The 24,313-nt window shown below is 37.2% G+C and overlaps 2 protein-coding genes across 2 annotated transcripts in view; both read left to right on the top strand.

Moving 5' to 3' along the window:
- Nucleotides 1-24,313, top strand: part of LOC116303948 (gamma-aminobutyric acid type B receptor subunit 2) — a 68,283-nt gene that overhangs the window by 23,260 nt on the left and 20,710 nt on the right. Inside the window, exons 4-6 of the mRNA XM_089040287.1 lie at nucleotides 14,346-14,667; nucleotides 15,563-15,700; nucleotides 16,150-16,317. Coding sequence (XP_088896413.1) covers nucleotides 14,386-14,667; nucleotides 15,563-15,700; nucleotides 16,150-16,317 — 588 coding nt within the window. The 5' untranslated portion in view covers nucleotides 14,346-14,385. The remainder of the gene's footprint in view (nucleotides 1-14,345; nucleotides 14,668-15,562; nucleotides 15,701-16,149; nucleotides 16,318-24,313) is intronic.
- On the top strand, nucleotides 17,443-24,033 carry LOC148905382 (uncharacterized). Its single transcript, XM_089040202.1, has 3 exons — nucleotides 17,443-22,195; nucleotides 22,279-23,828; nucleotides 23,900-24,033. The coding sequence occupies exons 1-2, from the start codon at nucleotides 17,443-17,445 to the stop codon at nucleotides 23,577-23,579; spliced, it is 6,054 nt and encodes a 2,017-aa protein (XP_088896328.1). The 3' UTR covers nucleotides 23,580-23,828; nucleotides 23,900-24,033.

Below are 24,313 nucleotides of genomic sequence, written 5' to 3'. Positions count from 1 at the left end.
GGAAAATTCTAGGAATATTTTTGGTGCTATGCATTAACGATTGTGTTAGATCGCTATTTTTCGTCTAGCAAAATCTAAGCATTTTTTTAAATCGATGCAGTCAAACCAAAAGCCAGACAGTAAACATAACGGTTGGTAATTGGGACTGTTAATTCGATTATTGGATTATCTTATCAAATAGATAATACGTTTTGGTCATTGTGGCGCGGACGCTAGTGAAATAAAGCTTGGTTGGATAAAGAAAGTCAGTTTAATAACAAGTGAATAAGGATTGGAAAAAACTTTGAACGATTTTTCAAGTAAGTTTGCTGTTAAAATCTTCATTGAATTTAAAAGATTTAAGTTACTAAAACCTAAAGTGCGAAAATCAAAGAGGAGACTGAATTTTTTATTATTGAAGAAAGACTGTTTGAAAACCCAGTTGAAAACCGTGACAGTTAAATTCAAATGTTTCCTCTACTTCTAAATATACTATACAGTCTTATATATAGCCCACTAGTGGGAATGATATGTTTTTTTAATAGTACTGCTCGTAAAAGCACTGTAGTGGTTTTCCATTGGAATAGCCCGGGTACATTTATTTCAACTTTAATTGTTTGAACGAAGTCATCTTTCATTCTCGAATTTAAGGTTTCTCTTACAGCACAGTAAATCTATGATCTTTTTTGTTTTGATTTGAAATTTGTGCTAGATTGGATTACTGCACGATATAGAATGAATACGATCGACGTAACATTGAAATGGCTTCCAATTAAGTTAGTTTCATTCTTGAGGTTTTCTTTTTGTTTTGAATTTGAATTTTTACTAAATTGGTTTAATGTACCGCGTAGCGGGAGTGCAATTTGTTAATCACAAGTATGATTTTGGTCCAAAGTTGCACGACAAAATCGCTATAATAATCATATCCTTTTTGTAATCATACACAAGAAAAAGACACAATAAAGAGTGTAGAATAATCAATTTAATGTAAAAGAAGAAGTATATCAATCAGGTTTTTCCTGGTATAAAATGAACGATTTATCAGCAAATCATTGAATATTCATAAATAATGCTAATCATTCTCTTCTCTGATTGGCTGAATATAAGAATTCTGTTCTGTGATTGGTTCTTTCAAAAAGATGGCATTAAGAGGTCAAAAGGATGCGATTAAGAGCTCCTAAGGATACGATTTGGGAATTAATCGCACTCCTTTGAGCCATATTCTTGTTTATATTTGAAAACAGTTAATCAAGCGGCAAAAAGCTTTCATATTGTACATTTTTTAGTTTAAAGCCGCGCACAACACCGCGGCTTACTTCACATACGACATTAAACACTTTAGAATTTTAAATATGTTATTGAGACGCAGTCCTATAAAGCTAAATTTTAAGTTTATTTAGTATAAACGTTAAAGATACTGCGTTATTGCGACAAAATAAGGTACGCCAAATTGAGTAACACTAAGATGGCTTATGTAACACAACGATGGTGTTACACTAAGATGGCTTATGTAACACAACGATGGTGTTACACTAAAATGGCTTATGTAACACAACGATGGTGTTACACTAAAATGGCTTATGTAATGCAACGATGGTGTTACACTAAAATGGCTTATGTAACACAACGATGGTGTTACACTAAAATGGCTTATGTAACGCAACGATGGTGTTACACTCAAATTTTACATAAAAACATTTTCACTGAAATGGCATGCCATTAAAAAGTCGAATCGTTTTAATACAAAATGCAATACGGGATTTGATAGCGTTCAAATTGACTTTAAATGTGGTTAATTATATACACCTAATTGAAAAAACGTTGTCGGGTTCAAAAAAAGGTTATACCATCAAAGTTAAGACCGAAGGGGAGCATGGGAAGACAAAATACCGCAGCCAAACAGCTCTCCAGCGTAAATCTTCGGAGAATGGCTTTGGCATGTTAATCGTCAACCGACTTTGCTCTAGTGTGCATTTGTACGTTTCTACATCCAAATATTATACTCATTTCGGAGTACCCAAAATCCTTTTCGATCTTAGCTTCGATGATATGAACTTCTCGAACCCGACAACGATTTTTCAATTAGGTGTATACGGCTTTAGTAATCTATTAAAAGTTAGCCTGCGTTACGACTCTTGTTTTCAACCCCCTCCCCAAGAGCCGCGATGCAGGCTAATTAAAAGTGCAACAATGCTCCACAATAGAATAAATAGTGAGTTTTTGGAAAAATGCGAGACCGCGGTAGAGGAAGCAGATGGCTACTTAATTTGTCAAACTTTGAGGGAGGGAGGGTGGGAAGAAAACATAAATAAACGTCGAGAAAAAACTATAACAGGATGCTCCCTGTCCGTTCATTTAGAATACGTCAACGAGGTCACCATCCTGATATGGTACACCTACTCGTGCGACCGTTGACTTCGCCGATTATGCAACTATGCGTGTGTTCTGCCTACTTTTATACTAATCAACGCATGGTTGCACATTGAACAGCACTCAACTTGAAATTCGTGAAACTAGTCCAAGGCCAAGAATTTTTTTTAGCAACTTATGGACCTCATACGAAAACTGCTTTTTTGAAAGGGTTTTTTTTATTCCAATTCTTTAAGGCTTCGAACGACAATTCAATATCATGTCTTTTCGTAAATGATAATTGCTTTCAGCACTCGGAAGTTGCAATGCTTGAATCGCTATCTCTAAAACATTTATCTCAACACTTCCTAAGTATCGCGTAATTTCGCTCGGCACTTCTAATATCAGTCGATCAATCTTTTTTCCTCAAAAAAATTGGGACACTTTTTTATTCTTTTTTTTTTTTTTTCTTTTTTCTATGATTCTTCTCTTTTTTATTTTATTTTTTATTTTTTATTTTTTCCCCTTAAAAAAGTGCTACCTATTTATTTGAAAGATCTACTGCAAACTGATATCTTTTTCCCCTCGAGCTCTGTATTCTTTGTTTATTTGTATCTTTAAAAACTACCCTAATTATTTTTCCGAAACATGTTGCAAACAAAAGTACACTGTTAACTTTAGCTCACTCTTCGGCTTTTTGAATTAACCGACCACGGAACTGCTGAAGTCCTCTCTTGAATATATATTTTTCCAAGTCTTTGAAATTTCTCTGAGTTTAAGCAGATTATTGGCGCCATTGCAGTTTTTCTTATAGTACAAAGTACTTTGGAACAAGTTGTGTTTATTTCCTATATTTTTGGTATAACATCCTTTCTCCAACTCCTATTAATTGTCTCCGTATTGTGTCGTCTAGCCAAATAGTAACTAATCATTTTGTCGTCTAATAAGAGACAATTTTATCAGATAAACTTGACTTATTCATAGATTTTTCCCCTAGATTTGAGACACTTCAAACCTTTCTGGCGACTCATGCGTCGGTCAGAGGATTATCTGTGTATACGCTGAGAAACACACCGAGAAATACCTACTGTAAAGGAGCTGATAGATTTAAAGGTAAGGCCGAAATACATTACAGAGGTATATCATCATTTATAAGTATTTAAGTAGTTTTACGTGAGCTCTCTCTGCCAATAGGAACTCGTATTGTAACGATTGCCTAAAAGTTAGAAATGGTCAATAATTTTCACAAGTATAGGGTGACGTAGAGCTTATAATTGTCGTACAACTTACAAACTGTTTTAATTGGTATATGAAAGGGCTGAATTAGGAATAAGGTCGCCTAATAGAAGATGATGGCCGGTGTATGAAAGGTTTGGCCAAGCTAGAAAGGAAGCTTGTCGCAAAGGTTTACAAATGTAGGTTTTAATTGCATGGTATATGAAGGGCTGAATTAGAAAAATGGTCGCTTGATAGAGGATGCTGGTCGTTGTATATGTACTTTAAAATACAACTTAACTGATGTGGGAAAGACATTCTGGCCAGCTAGCGGTAACGTAAAGAGATTTTATCGTAGGAACTCGTAGGGACCCACACCGACGAAACTAGAACTCTAAACGCTCTTTTACGTCACTAGTTTTCAAATTTACAAGCCTGAGAAAAAAACATGCACGGTAAATTGGCAATCTATGTCTAAATACATAAGAGGTGTCAACGAATAAAGAGGGTTTGAAACCCATAGCAGATAAACATAGTACAATCATCTATATTCAAAGTAATAGAAGATAACAAATCTCCTCGCACTCTTATTTCTTATTATAATACACTCAACAAAATTACTCGATTCTGATTGGACAAGAGGAGTACAATTAAATCCCAGATTGTACTCTGTAGAGTCCCAATTAACTTGCTCAATTTTGTTGAGTGTATTATAAACAAAAAATAGCACACTGTTCTCGTACAGTTTGAAATTTATATATAATCGTGATGTTTCGAAATTTCTCAAATTGGTCCAATTTTGAAAACTTTCAAAGCATCACTCGTACCTATAAACTCCGAATTGTACTCGAGATCGTGCGATTTCCTATACCAATCATCTATGACAGCAAAATATGTACTATTAAAAAAAGGACCTCAATGATGAATATTTTATATAAAGACAAAAAAAATTATATAAACTCTTAAAGTAGGAATGTTTATTATTTAGAATTAAAGTTTTCGAGATTTTCGAGAAACAAGTTTACTAGAATTTTCAGTGCTCTCGTGATTGTGCCGTTTTGAAAATAACGAACATTTTTATTGAGGAATTCATGGCAGCTTTGTCGCAGAATTCTTCGTTTGCAATAGACGTCATAGCCGCCATGTTGGAAGAATTTGACAAAAGATTTTTCAATGAATTCTTTTGTTATATCTTCCAGCATGGCGGACATCCCTTTTGTTATTGTGCTCTCTTGGGATTGATTGCAAACCAAGAATAGAAAAATTAAGACGTTCGTGCAATGAGACTTTAAAAATTTTGCAAATAAGATTTTTTTCTTCATACAAATATGGCGACCTCAAGATTCCTTGCGCCCAAGATTTCGTTATCACAACTTCTGACTACCTTTCCAACTCAACTGTTTTTACGACCAAAACAAGAAAAAAAAAACATATCGTGACAAGTCTCTAAACCCAGCATAATTCACGCCTTTCGAAAACGAGTTTAAAACATTATGTTGATGAGAGTGGAAGTCGTTATCACACTGATCATCTTGAATAATTCTCTGGTAATGTTCGAGGTAACTGCTGATTATACCTATTAGAAGGTTATGTCGGTTTTACAACAAGTTTAATATTGTGCAATATTTACAATTTCCTTTCCGCCACTTGATAGAAGTATTTAGAGTTGAAGCAAGCGGGAGGTCTTTGCTGACGTTTGCTCGTCTTTTCGGTTGAAATTTTTCTTTTTCATCTCAAAGAATCCTACTTTTTATCGTTTTACTCAAAGCTAAAAGCTTCCAATTTGTCTCCTTCACTCATACGGTATTTTACTTTCAGTTTAAAATAATTTAACTGACTGTTTCAAACCTGTGTATTACGACCACTGATAAAATTTAATACCAATCATTTTTCTTAGAATAACAACCTCCATAAAGCGAACTCTGAAAATTGAAATCTCGTTACGACCAGAATTTTCTAAGTAAGATGACTCCTTCGTTAACCTTCATTAAACTAACAAGCTCTGGAATAAAAATCACGTAGCAACAGCGGGAGTTTCAACAATTTTTCTTAGCGGCTCACGATTTTCCAAACCCTGCGTAGTACGACAGGCTTCGTAAATGAAACAACCGAAAAAGCTCAGCTCACTATGAGAATTAATTATGAGAACACTTTGTTGGTTATTTTCATGTTCAAGTTGGTTTTTGATAAAATTCAAGAATTCAGAAATAATTTCTTATGTACTTTATTTTTTTCCTTGACTTTTTTCCTTTCAATTTTGGGCTTTATCTTTTCTATTCCGAGATCGTGTTTACAGAACACCTGCAAACATCTTCAAATATAAGAACTTATTTATAAATTTTCGACCTCATTTCCTACATGAACTCGTAACACCTCACCTCTTAGCTTAATTAAAGATCGTCCCCCGAGGCTCTTTCCCCTCAGAATGACATCGATTCACCAAACGTCTAAGAAGAGAATCCATCAAAATGGTAAGAAATTTTTTGAACGACCTTTAGTGCTAAATAAGAAATAAAGCCTGGCTCAGGCTCTACTTCTAAACTGAATTATTCAAAGGGCCTTCAAATTTTTCCCCGCACACATTATAGATCTGTAATTGTTCATCTTACATTCAAATTTTTAAAAAAAAAAACTTATTATTTCTAAAGTACTTAAATATCAATGTTAAATAAGATAGAACATTTCATTTCTGGTCTAAAAACGAGGTTTCCTCGATTTATTATTATTTTTAACAACGCCTTTGGTGCGAACTTAAATTCAAGATGGTGGTAGCGGCGTAAGAATTGACCGTCCGCAAACTCATATACGTTACGCTGAGATCTTGAAATAACTAGAAGAGAATTTTCTAAAACGTTTTCTTACAAATATCAATAGTTTTGGTGCTATTAACTTGCTATTAAGCGACAGCAATCATGATAAGTTTTTTTTTCGTTTTTACATAAGTCAAATTGCGGCGTAAGAATTGACCGTACGCAAACTCATATACGTTACGCTGAGATTTTAAAATAACTAGAAGAGAATTTCTAAGACGTTTTCTTACAAATATCAATAGTTTTGGTGCTATTAACTTGCTTTTAAGCAACAGCAATCATGACAAGTTTTTTTTTTCGTTTTTACATAAGTCTAATTGGGGAGCTTTCATTGCGGTTGTTTATGTGTTTTCTGTCTCTTGGTACAGTAAACATTAATCATAAACACACTCTCACCGTTGCAAGTGTTCAGTAGTTTAGATCTCGAAAAGCCCTCAGGTAATCCAACAATGTTAACTTTTCTGAATTTCTGTCACAACCCTGATTAATGACAGAAAATTAGCGTTCATTAATGAATCAGTCGTTTTTCTTCGAGATTTTCTGTACTTTCACTTCTGAGTACCACCCTTTTCATAAAGGCATTTATATATGCCCTAAAAGCTGTAAGATATCTCAAGGTCAGATAGTTAAGTCCTCGTCGTCTGACTCATTATTTCACTCCCCTTGTGAGTCCTCCTTTTACAAGATGTTCTTGAATTAAAACTGAAGTAGGGTAGTTAAACAACTTTTGCCATTGTTTTTTTTTTTTTTTTACTAAAGACTTGAACCTCTTTATTTATACTCGAGAATAGTAAACAGGGTAATTTGGCTTCATTAAAGGAGTTTTCGATGCCATTATAGAAAGAAATTAAACAGATAAATACTTAAATTGACTATTAATGGACAATAGATTAATCTAATGAAATTGGAAGTAATTTGAATGAATAGCTAGCGTGCGAGTGAAGACATGGGTTCAAAATGAGGGGAAAAGTGAGAGATTCACTTAAATTTTTCGTTAACTTGTCAACATCAACAGGTAAGGCACTGACTAGTATTCATACTTTTAAATCATTCAGTTTCTAAACTATTAGATTTATCAACTTTACGTTAGGAAGAGAATGACCTAGACTTTAAAGCTACTCATTAAACTAAACGACTAATGATGTTTTTCAAAGAAAATGTAGGCAAAGAAAGCCAAGTCGGACAACAAAAAATACAACTGTAACCAGCTTTGAATTTCTCCACTAAAAAACTAAGGCCCTGGATTTGATGTATTTTTTATTGTTTGATGTTTACATTTAAAATGTAGAGAGAGAGAGAGAGAGAGAGAGAGAGAGGGAGAGAGAGAGATATTAATACTGATACTTATAAATTCAAAGTTCTTTTCTTTAGCCATGGAAAGGACATTTACAAAAATGTAAAATATTCAGCGATCAAACTCTATCCCCAAAACAATATAAGTTTAAAAAAATAGTTAAATGTTTTCTAGGAATAGTATTTTTGGTTTGCGAGAAATGTGTTATCTTAATGTTATGCAAGCGAGCATATGGTACAAACTGTAAATATATGTATATTATCATGAAAAATTTGATCGTTTTTTAGGTAAAATTGATTTCGCGGCAAATTAAAGGATATGGGTTTGATTATAAGAAAAAGAAAGAGGGAAGGAAGGAAGGAAGGATGGGATTAAAAAGGAAAAGAAGAAAAGAAGAAAGAAAAAACGAAGGAAAGAACGAAAAAAGAAAGAAAAGAAAAGAAAGAGAAAGAAAAAAAGAAAGAAAGAAAGAAAAAAAAAAAAAAAAAGAAAGAAAGGAAAGAAAGAAAGAAAAGAAAGAAAAAAGAAGCATATAAATAAATTCAAAAAAACAAAAAAGAACGAAAAGAAAAGAAAGAAAGAAAAAAAAAAGAAAGAAAGGGAGAAAGAAAAAAAGAAAGAAAGAAAGAAAGAAAAAAGAAAGAAAATAGAAAGAAAGAAAGAACTATTTTGATGGACTTATTAAACACTTTCATTATCAACTACTCTAATCTTAACCTTACCAGACAAGACATTCAGCTCAACCCTCGGTAAAAGTAAATCTCCCAGCACATGCGTGTCTTGTCTATCTATATATCAATTAAGTCTTATTGTATATCAATTTTTTATCGCTGGACCAATACTTCATGTAATTACGATGTACAAAAAATCATTCTCTCGCCAATGGGGTTTACTGATCTTACGATGTAGCTAGAGATATTTCGCGTTTCACGCATAACGTGCGCTTTCTCACAAACGCGGTAACTTTGAATTCCAATGCCAAATTTAGACAAATTTAGCTTATCTCGTATCCTTTCCGTCGCAATTTATTGAATTCTGGCGAAGGATTAACTTAGCAATAAGCAGGTGAAATTTAAGTTGAGCTGGTTTACGTTTAATTATAAGGGCAGGTTTGTTTTAATGAAATAAAGAGGGAGGATGTATTTTTAGCCAATAACGTAATTAGGCCCTTGATCTGGGACCATCTAAAACACCAGACCCCTCCCTCATATGCTTTCAACCAATCAAAAGATCGTAGATAGATTTTTGTACAATATGTAGGATTTCCTTATTTTATTTAGACTTGACAAGCAACACTAAATCAAAAAAGACAAGACTTCTTGCTCCGATAGAAGCGTCCAAAAAAAAATGGCCGCTTCTAATTAACATAGTTTTCTAAATTAAAGAGGAATTATACATGTTAATGGACAAAAAGAAAATATAAATGAGGATAATAAAGTCACTACAGTTGAAAATGTGTAAAATGACGTCAAATTGAAGCGAGGATAGTCAGTATTAATCAGCAAAATCTGATACTAATGTATATAAATTCATTCCGTAATACACCTAATCGAAATATGGCGACCAATTTGAATTGCCCTAATTCACTATGACGTCACTGCTTGTTTATGTGGGGGATAGAATCGCCAAATGCAATAGAAAATTCAACAAAATTTGCTCCTATCGAAACAGTTCAATCTAAAATGGCCTGGTTTTCAAATATAGTATGTGTTAATATGTACTAAAAAATATTCTGAGCGTTTGCTGGCTATTCTACTTCTCTTCGTGGATTGATACGGGTTTTAGAACAATTTTCGGTGAATTTGCGTTGATTTGACCCCCTCCGACGACCATGATCCTTTGCGTTTAAACAATAGAATGTTTTGGCGTGACGTCATAGTGAATTAGGGCAATTGCTATTGTTCTGCACTGACGACTAGCCTCGTTTTCACGTGGAAACATAAAAGAGTTTACAATACATGAGAGGCTACTGAGTCAGTTGCTATAGTCAGTTGCTATAGTCAGCGCATAACAATAGTTATTCAAATTGGTCGCCATATTCGGTGTATAACTTGAAAGAAATTAAGAAATTGTCTGTTCTCTCACTGTCTGACGATCTCGCAGGTAAGGATGATTTATATACGGATAATATTTTGATCGAGGAAGTTTGAATAGAAAAGTGAAGAATAGGCATTTTTAGAATCTGTTTATGTTTATGAAAAGTTTTACTTTTTGTGAGTTTTCAATCATGATTTCCTGAGGTTTTCTTATCCTCGCAACGGTTTTTCAAATGTCTCTTATTAAAACCGATGGAAGACAAGTTGCAAAGAAAATTGCTACGTGTAATCGCGCCTTTTCAAATTTCGAGTTTCAGACTCCAACCAAATAGTCAGTAAGACGCCATGTATATAGGAAAACGGGTGGCGTAGCGACCAGGTTCGAGTTAGCAGAGTTGTATGTGAGCTTGTTTGTTCTCTTCTGTGCTTCGAGGGTTATTCTCCGGGTTAATGTTTCTATCCCTCCGCAAAAATCAACTTCTAAATTCCAATCAAAATTCAGTGGACGAATGGCTATTTTGTAGAAATGCCACTGCTAAATCCAATTTTATTTGTTTAGTTAAACCCTCACAAGCGAGCGTCGAAACACCTCGTTCGACCGACCACCCTCTGTTAACCGACCATCATGTATCGACCATGTATCAAAGTAAAAATACCACTTCAAAATCAAACAAACCGAAAAACTAGGTCATTAAATACTCTGTTTAGGCTATTTAACCAAAATAACTTCTTCAAAATAAGAAAACTGAGAACTCTTGCTCTTCAACAAACAATGAGTCGAAACTTTACGAGACGTGCAGTTAAACATTTCAAAGATAAGTTCAATGTTTTTTCTTTACAAGACACAACGTGCAGCTTCTGATATTACCATTTCACAGACAATATCTATATTTTCTCCAGCACTGAATTTTTCGATTGTTCAATTAAAAACACGTTCAGGAAGTGTTAGTCTTTCTAGAAGATCTTGTTGACGTTCGGACGTCACATTTCTTCTATTCAAAACTGTCTTAAAACACCGCCCTGCTAAAGGCACGTATCTAGAGCAACAGTCAGTGTTATGACGCCATATTTTAGTCCCTAATTAACAAACGTGCTTAAATTTTCTTATCACTTTATCTGTTCCATCCTATCCCGCTACTTTAGCGTAGCAATTTGGCTTTTAGTTCTCGCTATCGATTTCTTAAAAATAGTACAAAAACGTAATTAGTTCTGAGAGAATGATTCGTCCAAATGTCAGTTAGGATTCAAGTTTGATGGGTTTATAACGGCTAATTTACACTTTTATATTATTTCACAACTTTTATTTTATACCCTATCATGGCTTGCAAAATGATGTGAACTAGAAAAAATTGCAGTGGTCCTTTTTAAGAACCTTTTTTCCTTTATACTAACATGCAGTTCTAGATTTTCTCGGCACTTTTTTCTTTTGAAAACTGATGGTCCGATTTTTTGTTTTTTCGTAACCACTTTGGTAGTCAAATTTCGATTAGAAGTTTATTCGAAGTATTAGGATAAAAAGATTTAGAAGTATAAAATTGAAAAATATAGTTTTGTTTTTTATATGTGCTTAGAGCAAAGCCAACAGCAGAAAAACCTTAATATCTTTTCACCCATTAATTCACAACAGGAGCCTGTTCAAAAATTAAAGTGCGCACAAAATTCTACATCAACTTTACGAAATTGCTTAAAAAACATCCAATTTTGTCAATCTACCCAATAACCATATATTTATTCTTGTACAAATTTCTAAAAATATAGCATGAGTGTTTATTTATTTTTATTTTTTCAAATTGGTTGGATTTCTACAAGCAATGCAAATGAAAATATATAAATATTTTCGTCCAGCTTATTAAAGCGAGGAAAAAATGACATTGCCGAATGGATAAGCACTTGCCGTGATATTACCATGATGAAATGCTCAAAAAGTGTTATGTAAACACTCGAGAGGTTTCCGATATCTATTGAAATTGGAGGTCATGTTTTCTCATTAAATATTAGAAAAGAAAAGTTCATTTGTTGTTTCACTGATTAATACAATGGTTTTTAATTATTTTTCGCTTCATGAGATAGTTTGAATTCAGAATTTGGATCCTTTCTTTAGAGTTTTTTCTTTCTTTCTTTCTTTTCTTTTGTCCTTTTTTTTTTTTAATTTAGGAAGCAAATTTCGACGGCTGTTACTTAATACTAGATCCAATTACGCCATTCTAGGGGGGCGCACTTATCGAAGCTTCAGGATTAAAACGTATTCTCAACTTGAACTCCTATAATATATTCAGCTCAATCTGGGAATCTTGCTCTTTCGATGATCAAGCCAAATCGAATTGTAAGAAACACTTGACAAAGTATTTCACTATATTATAACAAATTATTCAATTAAAATATACCAAGTACTCGTAAAAAATATTGATATTTCCTTTCTCCCTCAATATTTTTTCGCGCCATTTTTGCCCGCACGCGTTTGCGTCTCAGTGTCTCCGCATTATATCACAACCTTCATCTCATTTCCCTCCAAAACTGCATGGGATGAAAAAGGTAGACTCCCCATGAAACAAAATAATTCTGTGCTAAAAAAATTACTTTTATTACAAACCAGTGAGAAGGTAAAGTATTCTTTAACCTTAAAGAAGGTTTTTAAAGACAACGTTTAGTAGTTGTTCAACAAAATCAGGACACAATATATTTTTTTAAAATCAGATTTACAAAGTACAAAACGGATATTGTTTTCGACGTCATAAACCATCAAGTTTAAATTGGATTTAGAGAAAGTAATTTATTTCAATCATTGATAACAATACAATCTTAAAATTCGTATAATATCTTTTGTTAGAATCCTTCGCTATGGTGTTAATTCGTAAAAAAGGATTTACAATTTATCCTAATGAAAATCTTCGACAATGAACAATAATTGCTGGTAATTGCCTTGATAACATTATTCGCCTCTTCTACCTTCATGTCTGCACGAAGTCTTTAACTTAAAAATCGCTTATTTATACAAGCACTTCATTCTAGTACAAAAATATATAACAGCAGATCTAGAAAAAAAGACTTAGATTCCTACGCTCTGTGTTTACACTTCCTCACTAGTTGTCAAGCAAAGTTTAAAGTAAGTTTAGTAATACGTTAGTATATTTAGTAAAACCTCATTCAAAAGCTTTCCAGTTCAATATTCTTTAAAAACAGATATGTAAGAAAAACAATACCGGATCAGATTTGGCGTCTTGTAATATAGGAAGAAAAGCTACACTCCTCGTTAAGGAGTAAGAGGTAAGAAAACCTTCCAATTTTATCGATAACTAGCTACCTTATGAAGTTAAAAACGTACAATGTATGGAATAATTTTAAGGTCTCGAATTACGGACATGTAATATATTATGCAAAACTTCAACAAAGGAAAGGACCACTTGCAATAATAGTTATTGTGAGAAGACTTTTTCCTATCTAATCGTATCTTTTTTTCTTCTTAATTTCTTTTTTATATTTTCTTTTTTCAAAAGCTCACTAGCAAAGTTCGAATCTGATATATATCATGTAAATAAGAAGTTTGACAATATTATAAATCTAGTCTAACCAAGAGCCGAATAGCTATTGAGACAACGATGTTCTTCGTAAATTCTTCTTTACCATCCCAACTGCCAAATTTCAGTATTTTTCTTATTGGCCTTTTATGCTATGTTTACTCAAGGTAGTATATCCCGGGAATAAGGCCCTGGCTAAACGAGGAAACATGTTTCCTAAAGGTGGCAAAACTGTCAGGAAACATCGGGAAAAAATGTTTTCATGCGTCTTGTCTGCCGCACAGCAAAAACATTTTTTGCGTCTTGGAAGCAAAATTTGTATGTGCGCAATTTGTACGCATGTGCCTAAACTGGGAAACATGGAAGAAACATGCGCGCGGTAAACATGTTTCTGGAAACATGTTTCCCTGTTTAGCCAGGGCATAAAGTACCCGCACAAGAGGGCGCTTAGAGATCTTACGTCATATCCACAATCTAATTTGAATCCCATTTAGAAATGATTGACATGCGACACATAAGTTAGATAAAGCGTCTTGCAAACTCCAGCATATTTGTTTAAAGGTGTCGTTGCTAAGAAAACTTTCCTCGCTGGTAATCGACATTCAAAGACACTCTACTTAAAATATATTGAGCTCAAAAAATATATCTTTAATACGAAAAAACATTCCTAAAACAATGTTCATATAAGGTAGGTTCTATTTTCTGAATTTTTTTAAAATATTTATTTTATTTCATGATTGGTTTTTCGTTTTGTCTTCGTCGTTTCTGGCAACAGCCTCCCGTTCTCTATTGATAAGCTTATTCATTTTTCAATTTTTAGTTTGTTTGTTCTTATTTTTGAGGTTTTAATATTGTTTAACAAAATCTTAAAACTTTGACTGATTAAAGTCGTATTTTTTAAATTAATTTTTTGTTTATACTAATTTTTTTAAGATGTAACCAATTAATATTGTTAATCTTGGTTGCTTTTTGAAACTGTTTTAATTTTTATTGATTTACACTACTCTTCATATGAGATAATATGAAACAACTTGTCAGGGCACAACTTTTAGGTAAGAAATAAACCCGAACAACCCGTAGAAAAAGCCTCGAAGACCCATAAACTGAAACATGACTAACAACTCCACATTTTTTTCTCTCTCCGTAGGTTTTCCAAGTATCCTCAAGATTTTCACCTTAAAAAAATAATGCGTTTTCGCTTGTCTGTGTCTACGCTTCTCATTCTTATCTTCACGTTGCCTTCACGTGCTATCCAAACTAACCAAACTAACCAAACTAACCAAACTAACCAAACTCGTGATGAAAAACCCATAATAAATATTGGGGCTCTCCTTTGGAAGGCGCAGCTGCTTGACAGTTTTGGTTACAATCGGTCTGTTCATCTGGCCAAGTCACTCGTCGAAAATAGTACTCGGTTCAAGACTCTAACCGATAGATATCAGCTGAATTTGGTTATAGAAGATACATTCGTGAGTAGTAATCATCATAATAGTCATCAACACCAACACACCATCACCACTATCACTACTACTATTACCACTGCCAGTGCCACTACCACTAACACCGCCGCCGCCACTACCATTACCACTGCCACTACCATTACCATTACCATTACCACTACCACTACCACTACCACTACCACTACTACTGCCTCTACCACTACCACCATCGGCCACCACTATTACCACCATCATCACCATCATCATAACCATTATCTGATCATCATCATTATCACCATTATTATTATTATTATTATTATCACCCTCGCCATCTTGGCTAACCTTTAGGTTATTATAGGTAGCTTGTGCCTGAATTCTTGTTAATTTATATATCTATGACTTGTAAATACCAAATAATAAAGTATGTAATAAGTATGTATCATCCTCATTATCATCATCGTCGTCGTCGTCGTCGTCGTCGTCACCACCATCACCAATATTACCATTATTATCATCACCATCATCATCACCATCATTATCATCATCATCATCATTATCATCATCACCATTGTTATTATCACCATCATCACCACCGTACCATCATCATCATCACGTTCCAAGTAGTTGAAAGCCCAAGATTGAACTGGAATTTATAAGTTGATTTTTGAAGACGGAGGAAAACCTGAAAACCCGAGGGAAAAAACCCTCAGAACACAGAGAACCAAATCTACTCATACAACACCGAGCCGGAATTCGAACTCGTGAATTGCGGCACTTTATTACGCACGCCAAGCATACTTCCCATAATCATCATCACTACCCGGCATCATCACGATCGTCACCACCTACCCCAAACCCACCTATCATCATCATCAACAACTAACTTTAAATTATTGATATTTTCCCCCATTTTTGCTCTTCGAAGGGAATTCCGGGATGGGCTATATCGAAAGCATACCAGATAACCCAAAGTAACCCGATTCCAACAGCAGTTATAGGGCCTGCCTTATCATCTTTATTAGATTATGTAGCCACGACAGTCAACATAATTGCGTGTCTTTTGGTGAGTCAGTACGGACATCCGTTTACTCCTTTTTTATTGAACCCTGAAACAACCTCTGGGGTGATCTAAGTCAGGGCAAAGCTAACTCACAAATTGAACCCTGAAACAACCTCAGGGCTGATCTAAGTCAGGGCACGGCTAACTCACAAATTGAACCCTGAAACAACTTCTGGGCTGATCTAAGTCAGGGCATGGCTTATTCACAGATCGAACCCTGAAACAACCTTTGGGCTGATCTAAGTCAGGGCATGGCTAACTCACAGACTTAACCCTGAAACAACCTCTGAGCTGATCTAAGACAGGGTACGGCTAACTCACAAATATTGAACCCCGAAACAACCTTTGGGCTGATCTAAGTCAGGGTACGGCTAACGCATATGTCGATCCCTGAAACAACCCGGGAAGCCAATTTTTAACTATTTTTTACCTAATAATTTTTTTCCTTAAAGGTCCCCTATACTACAAAAATAGTCGAAGATCCTCAAAAGACTAGTTTTGTTATGAGTGCTTCGTCTGGTATCCCACAAGAGATAGCAGCTCGAATGGCATTCATGAAAAGGTTCAATTGGAAAAGAGCTGCTGTTATTTACGATAAAAGAAATCAGTACCTAGTAACGGTAAGTTTAGGTGCACAAAAACCCTAAACGTACTTCAGTATTAATTAAGGGTCCTGAAGGAGTAAAATGGGAGCTGGGAAAATGAGATTTCATGCACTGGGAATGGGATTCATAAACAAACAAAACAATCGAAAAATGGGAATGGGGTTGAGATTGATATTTGAGCAAAGCATAGGCTGGGAATATGGGATTTGGTCAATTAATGACAGACAGACAGACAGACTCTTTTATTCGGTATCGTGTATAATAAAATACATTGACATTTTACCCGAATAAACATTAACGTATGAAGGTTATACACGGTTATATTAATGGACTATTGGAAATCGGATGAGGACTCCCCCCCCTGCCCCCTTCAGGACCATCTCGATTGCATTTAAGTGCATTTTTTGTAACAAGCATACTTAATGCCGGCCATTATCAAAAAACAAACTTACAATAACCTTTATGTAATCACAAATAAATTAATTATGCCTTTCGAATACTGTACTTGTGAACAAGTTAAAATTTGTGTTTTTAATGAAGCCTTAATAATAATAATAATAATAAAATAATTTTCTAAATAATAAGAGGAAATGAATATTTACAAGATCATAATTTGTTAAGAACTAATCAGAATGTAGATTATTTGTAAAAAATTTCAAATATTGATACTAATGTTATAGCTTATGCATGATAGAAGCGGGTTCCCTGTGGAAGAGAGAAAAGGAGCTCGTGGGAATGGGGCAGAGTTGATATAGGGAAGAGTAGACAAGTTGTTGTTCTTAAAAAATGAATCCGGAATTCGAATGATTTTATCTTCAGGACAGCACATATGTGTAAGTATATTGATTCCGTTTTTCTTGGACAGAATATATTCTCATATAAGGTTTTGCAATTGTCATTCTAGCGAATCGTGAAAACCTGAAATCGTGAAAACCTGAAATCGTGAAAACCTGAACTCGTGAAATTAATCCTGTAACGTGGAATTGTGAAATCATTGACTGACTGAACTCTGAATAAACTGATAATCTAGAACTTGAACGTCACGCATCTTGACTATAGTCCTCGAGATAATCTAGAACCTTTACAAAAATTCGACATATCGTCAAATCTGAACGAACTGATTGAGAAAGAAAACACAAGATGAATGCCGAAGGAAACCCGAACTTGACCATCGAGCAACAACATGAAAGAATCCTCGAATTAGAAAAACAACTTGAAAACATGATAAAAGGACCGTCTGAATATGGGAGACAACTTGAGCGAGAGTTGGATCTTGGATCCCGAAGAGGTAAGAGAATTATTCAAGAAAATATGAAAGATTTCGAAGGCCGTAAAGCCGAACGGATTACACAAAGACGACATTCCTTGGCGGGATATTTATCCCACCTGTCAAGACTTGTCAACCAAGTTGGAGACGTGGAACGATGCTTCGAAGCCGAAAAAATTGTTGATTATTTAAAAAAATTAGAACTTGCATGGGATTTGTACAGAAATGAATACAGTGTTTACATCGAGGAAGATGTAAGTGAAACAGAACTTTTACGAGTAAAACAACAACACGAACATGCCAAAGATAATTATCACAAGTGTGCCTATGCCGCATGCGAGCGTTTGAGACAGGCACAACAATGTCGAGAAGACGAGCAGGCGCCAGTTCGCCGACGAAGAGATAATGAGACAATAAGCCAATATTCCTACGCAGGGGGGTCTACTAAGTCGAAAACTAGATCGCTGAGCTCTTCGAAGAAACGAGAACTACAGAAAATCGCGGAATTGAAGAAAATGATGGCAGAACAAGCTGAAGAAATAGCAAAATTGGAAGCGGAAATGGAAAAGCGCAAGATAGACATTGAACTAGAGAAGCAAAAAACAGTAAGAAAACTGAGATTTGAAGCCAAGATAGCAGAAAAGGAAGCCGAATTTATGTCAGAGGATGAAGAGTCCGATCTAGAATTACCACGTGGACCATGCCTTTACACAAGCACCCCCTTGACAAAGGAAGACCAGACCACTGATTGGGTCGTGAACGAAACCACACGCATCCATGTACCGGATGACCGCGATGAAAGAATAAAACGAGAATATGAATATGAATACCAGAGAAGCTCCCAATGCCCCGAGAAGTACGATGAATATTGGAGAAACTCCCACGTTCCTAAGAGGTACGACATGCAAGAAGAAAGCGCTGACAAGAGCCACGCCCAAAACGTTATGGCCGACGAAAGATACCATTCTGAGAGACCTCGAAGAGAAGAATCCATCTTACAAGAAACTACAACCCACAATGCAATTATGCTGAAGTTGAACATGTTGCAAGCCATGCAGCCTGTAAAGTTCTCCGGAGATGCTGACGACTTCCCCAGTCTTAGAAGCCGCCTGAAAGACAATTTAGAGGACGGATTATTGACCGACGGACAAAAACTGGAGTTCTTACCGAAATTTGTCTGCGGAGAAGCGTATGAAGTAGTTCAACGAGCGTCTGGATGCAAGTACGACGATGTTGTGAAGCTGCTAGAGGAACGATACGGACACCCATCCGCGGTTGCAGCCGCATGTATCGAAAAACTGACCATTGGTCCAAAGTTAGCCCATGATGACAACAAAGGACTACGTAACTTTGCAGAACAACTTGAATCAGCATCGAAGAAGCTGGAAGGAGAATACGAAATTGAAGCAAGCACGACGTCGAACCTGAAGCTGATCGTAAGTAGGTTGCCAAACTACCTATCAGCAAGGTGGGGAGATACCCTGTACTTCATCAGAGAGAAAGGGATGTCACCGAAGTTGAAGGACCTTGCGGCATTTGTGAAAAGACAAGCAGCAATCAAGAACGATCCCGCCTTTGTCACTACAACTTCATCACGGAACAGTGAATCGAAAACGAACACTGCTAGACCAATGAGATTCACTCACAAGGTAATGAAAGCTCAACCTCCGCTGAAAACCGCCACCTTCACGACCGACGTCAGACCTAAGGAAGCGTATCAAGCCGGTAGTAAAACAGAAAACGCAAGTACGCCGGGTCGCTGTGTCTGCTGCTCTGGAAGCCACGACCTTCTACATTGTACACAATTCGCAAGGAAAGACATCACGGACAGATGGAACGTCGTGAAGAATAATAAACTGTGTCATGTTTGCTTGAAAGCGGGACACTTAAGAACACAATGCAAATCGAACGAGAACTGTGGATGCGGAAGTGAGCGACGCCACCACAAGCTGCTACACAACTTTCCCAGACCGAAAGCAGCCCCAGTCGACAAGAAAGCTGAAGAAAGGGAACAAAGAAAGGATCCACCGAGTAACGACCAGAGGCCTGCTCCTGAACAGAGGAAAACCGACCAGTACGCAACCAACGTACGAAATACAGACAAAAGTATACTTCTGCACGTGGTACCGATAAAGATCTCCGCGCCGGATGGAAGTGCGATAACGACGTATGGACTCCTGGACAACGGGTCCCGTGCCACCGTAGTTGACGCCGAAGTGGCAGAGATGATAGGACTCAAAGGAAGAAAGAAAAGAATATCGGTCAACACGCTGATGAATAAAGAAGAAGAAGAGTTCCAACTGGCTGAGTTCCAGATACAGTCTGCCGATGGCGAAGGACAACCAATCACAGTAGAGGAAGGGTTGATATCACAAAAATTCAGCATTTTTGAAGACCTCTTGCCTTCCAATATCAACAGAAATGCGTACCCTCATCTGATAGACATTGAAGTACCGGAAGTAGAAGTCCCGCGGGTATCTGTGTTGATTGGCAAGGATGTTGACGAAGCACACGAGATAATTGAAGTACGGAAATCTGATGAACCTACCTGTAAGCTCCAGGCTCAGAGAGGGCCCCTTGGGTGGGTCATTACGGGTACTATTGAAGGAAAAACACAACGAACGAAACTTGACTTGCACTTTACTGACATAGAAAACCTGAAGTTACGTGAACAGATAGAAAGATTCTGGAAGATAGATGACTACGAAACAAGACAGGATGTCAAAGAAAAAGAGGTGCTTTCAAGAGAAGATCTGAGAGCAGTAGCGAAGCTTGAAGAGACAACAGTGTTTAAAGAAGGACATTACGAGACCGGACTGCTGTGGAAGAAAGATGATGTGAAATTGCCGAACAATCGCGAGCAAGCTGAAAAGAGACTGTTGAGCCTCAAGAAAAGGTTTCAAAAGGATCGAGCGTTCGAAGAAGTGTATCGTGACACCATGAATGGCTACATCGAGAAAGGATACGCGCGCAAACTCTCCGCTGAAGAAACTTCACAGATTGGACCGCGAACATGGTACTTACCTCACTTCGGAGTTACGAACGTTAATAAGCCAGGAAAAGTGCGTATTGTTTTCGACGCCGCTGCTGAACATGAAGGTACGTCATTGAACAAGAATCTGCTTCAGGGGCCCGACTGCACGAACAGTCTGATTGGCGTATTACTGCGATTCCGTGAAGACAAAGTTGCACTTGTAGCGGACATCGAAAGCATGTTCCATCAAGTCGGAGTACGTGAAGAAGATCAAGACTCTCTAAGATTCTTATGGTGGAGTGGAGATGCTGATGATCCTCCTGAAGAGTATGTGATGACAGTCCACATATTTGGTGCAAGAGACTCGCCGTGTGCAGCAAACTCAACCCTGAAGAAAACAGCGGATGACAACAGCGACGACTTCGATACTGCGACAGTTCACACTGTAAAGAACAACTTTTATGTCGATGACGTCCTAAAGTCGTTACCTAATGCGGACGCTGCAACGCGCATGGCTGACCAACTGACACAGCTGTGTATGAAAGGAGGCTTCAAGTTAACGAAGTTCATCAGTAACGACCGCGAGGTCCTAGCTGAGATACCAGAAGAAAAGAGAGCCACGTCCTTCCTCGATCTGAAACTCCAAGAATTACCAACAGAAAGAGCCCTCGGTGTACGCTGGGATGTCGAGTCAGACACCTGTGGGTTTAAAGTGTCAGAATTGCAGAAACCGAATACAATGAGAGGAGTTCTTTCAACTATTAGTGCGGTTTTCGACCCTCTAAACTTTGCAGCACCAGTGATATTGCCTGCAAAAAGAATCATGCAAGAACTGTGGAAGAAGAAGTATAAGTGGGACCAACCACTTGAAGGTGAGATCCTACAAAAATGGTCAACCTGGAAAGAGAATCTTCCACTGCTGGAGCGAGTATGCGTACCGAGATGTTATTTTACGCAAACAAGTGAACAAAGAATTTCTCTTGAGCTTCACCACTTCTGTGATGCATCCGAGGTCGGGTATGGAGCAGTATCGTACTTGAGAGCCGAGTATCATGATGGAAGAATCGAATGCTCATTTGTGATGGCTAAGTCCAGAAACACCCCTATCAAGACCCTCACCATCCCTCGTCTTGAATTGCAGTCAGCGGTACTTGCAACGCGTCTTGACAAGACAGTGAGGAAAGAGCTAGAGCTTGATGTCCAACAAGTAACATTTTGGACCGACTCCATGATAGTTCTAAACTATATCAGAAACGAAACTCGACGTTTCCAAACATACGTCGCAAACAGAGTGACCGAAATCAGAGAGGAAACACTGCCCGAACAGTGGAGACATTGTCCAGGCAAGGACAATCCTGCAGATCATGCAAGCCGTGGTCTTGACACTGAAGAATATCTCAAGAACCAACGCTGGCTTAAAGGACCAGAGTTTCTGTGGAAGACGAAAGAGAACTGGCCCGAGAACAAGTTTGAAGAAGTTAGCGTACAAGATCTGGAAGTTAAGAAAGAAGCTTATCTGACCGTACCTGAACGCAGATCATCTGTGGAGGAACTTACAAGGAGGTATTCCAACTGGATAGTACTCCTGCGCCGAGTTGCCTGGCTTGTCAAATTCACCGAATGGATCAAGTCCCGACACGTGAAAGAGAAACGTATTTCTACTGAAGACCTGCAGAACGCTAAATTGAAGGTTGCTAGGATCGTGCAACGTGAAGCCTTTTCCGAAGAAATGCAGAGCCTCAAGAAGAAGAAACAAGTTCAAGGACACAGCCCCACAGCCCCACAGCAAGTCTAAGCCCAAAGTTACATGATGATGGTCTACTTCGTGTTGGTGGAAGATTGGCTAAGGCACCAATTTCCCATGACGCAATGCACCCAATAATTTTGCCTCGGAAGAGTCACGTTACGACAATCTTGATACGTTACTTGCATGAGAAGAACGGACACTGTGGTCAAGAGCAAGTGCTAGCCCTCCTGAGAGAACAATTCTGGGTAATCCAAGCACAAGTTGCCATAAAAAGAATCCTCGGAAGATGTATCGATTGCAAGAAACAGAGACCTCAAACGACAAACCAAGAAATGGGTGAGCTACCAAAAGTTCGCTTAACCCCATATGAACCACCATTTACCTACACAGGGGTAGATTATTTTGGACCCTTCCATATCAAGAGAGGAAGAGGACGAGTAACCGAGAAGAGATGGGGAGCCATCTTCGTGTGCATGAACTCCCGCGCCGTCCACTTGGAGGTCGCAAAATCGCTGGAAACTGACGACTTTATCATGGTCTTGGTAAGGTTCCTGAACCGAAGAGGTCACGTCAAAGAAATAAGATCGGATAATGGAACAAATTTTGTCGGGGCGGACAGAGAAATCAAGGAAGCCATTAAAGAGATAGACTCCCGCAAGATTGCGGGGGAGCTGATGGAACGCGGATGCAAATGGGTATTTCACCCACCAGGAGCCCCACACATGTCAGGTGTAGGGGAACGGCTTGTGAAAACTGTCAAGAGAAGCATCAAAGCCATAATGGGACAAGAGACAGTCAACGAAGAAGTGCTACATACCGTATTTACCGAGGCGGAGCGCATTTCCAATGGCAGACCGCTAACTCGAAATCCGCCGAATCCTGATGATGACGAACCGTTAACTCCGAGTCATTTCCTGAACGTCCGTCCAACCACCAACCTACCCTCTGAGATGATAGACGAATCGGACAAATACAGCAAGAAACGATGGAGACAAGCACAGTTGTTAGCCAACCATTACTGGAAGAGATGGTTGAAAGAATATATACCCTCACTGCAAGAGAGACAAAAATGGCGACAACCAAAGAGAAACATACGGATTGATGATTTGGTGCTGGTAGCTGACGAAAACCCTACAAGGAACAAATGGCCGTTAGGCAGAGTTACTAAGGTGTTCCCAGGAAGTGATGGTTTGGTTCGAAGTGTAGAAGTGAAGACTAAGGAAAACAGCTACCGACGTCCAATCCACAAGTTATGCTTGTTGGAAGCCGAAGATGAAGATGACGTTTGAACCAAGAGACTCAGACTTTGCGTTTATAATTTAGTCGAAACTGTTATAGTATGAACGTTTTAGTATAGACCGTTCATAGGGGGCGGAATGTTATAGCTTATGCATGATAGAAGCGGGTTCCCTGTGGAAGAGAGAAAAGGAGCTCGTGGGAATGGGGCAGAGTTGATATAGGGAAGAGTAGACAAGTTGTTGTTCTTAAAAAATGAATCCGGAATTCGAATGATTTTATCTTCAGGACAGCACATATGTGTAAGTATATTGATTCCGTTTTTCTTGGACAGAATATATTCTCATATAAGGTTTTGCAATTGTCATTCTAGCGAATCGTGAAAACCTGAAATCGTGAAAACCTGAAATCGTGAAAACCTGAACTCGTGAAATTAATCCTGTAACGTGGAATTGTGAAATCATTGACTGACTGAACTCTGAATAAACTGATAATCTAGAACTTGAACGTCACGCATCTTGACTATAGTCCTCGAGATAATCTAGAACCTTTACAACTAAATAAATAATATTCTTTAAAAAAACCTAAGAATATGCAAGTATAGGGGGGAAATGATAATAATATAAAGACAGACGAACGGACAGACGAATGAATTAATAAACTAGTGGATGAATGAATGCACGCTATCTTGGTCTCAAACGCAGACAAAAAACATATACCCCATTCACACCTAAACGTGTTTAGTTAAACTATGTTTTCATTAGGGAAAAAAATTTGGTACTACAAT

Source organism: Actinia tenebrosa, unplaced genomic scaffold (genome assembly GCF_029948245.1).
Source record: "Actinia tenebrosa isolate PJP-AT-01 unplaced genomic scaffold, QUT_ActTen_1.0 PGA_scaffold7__59_contigs__length_16204524, whole genome shotgun sequence".
In the NCBI taxonomy this organism is placed as follows: domain Eukaryota; kingdom Metazoa; phylum Cnidaria; class Anthozoa; order Actiniaria; family Actiniidae; genus Actinia; species Actinia tenebrosa.
Note: the sequence above shows the minus strand (reverse complement) of the source record. Positions and strands in the feature narration are given on the sequence as shown.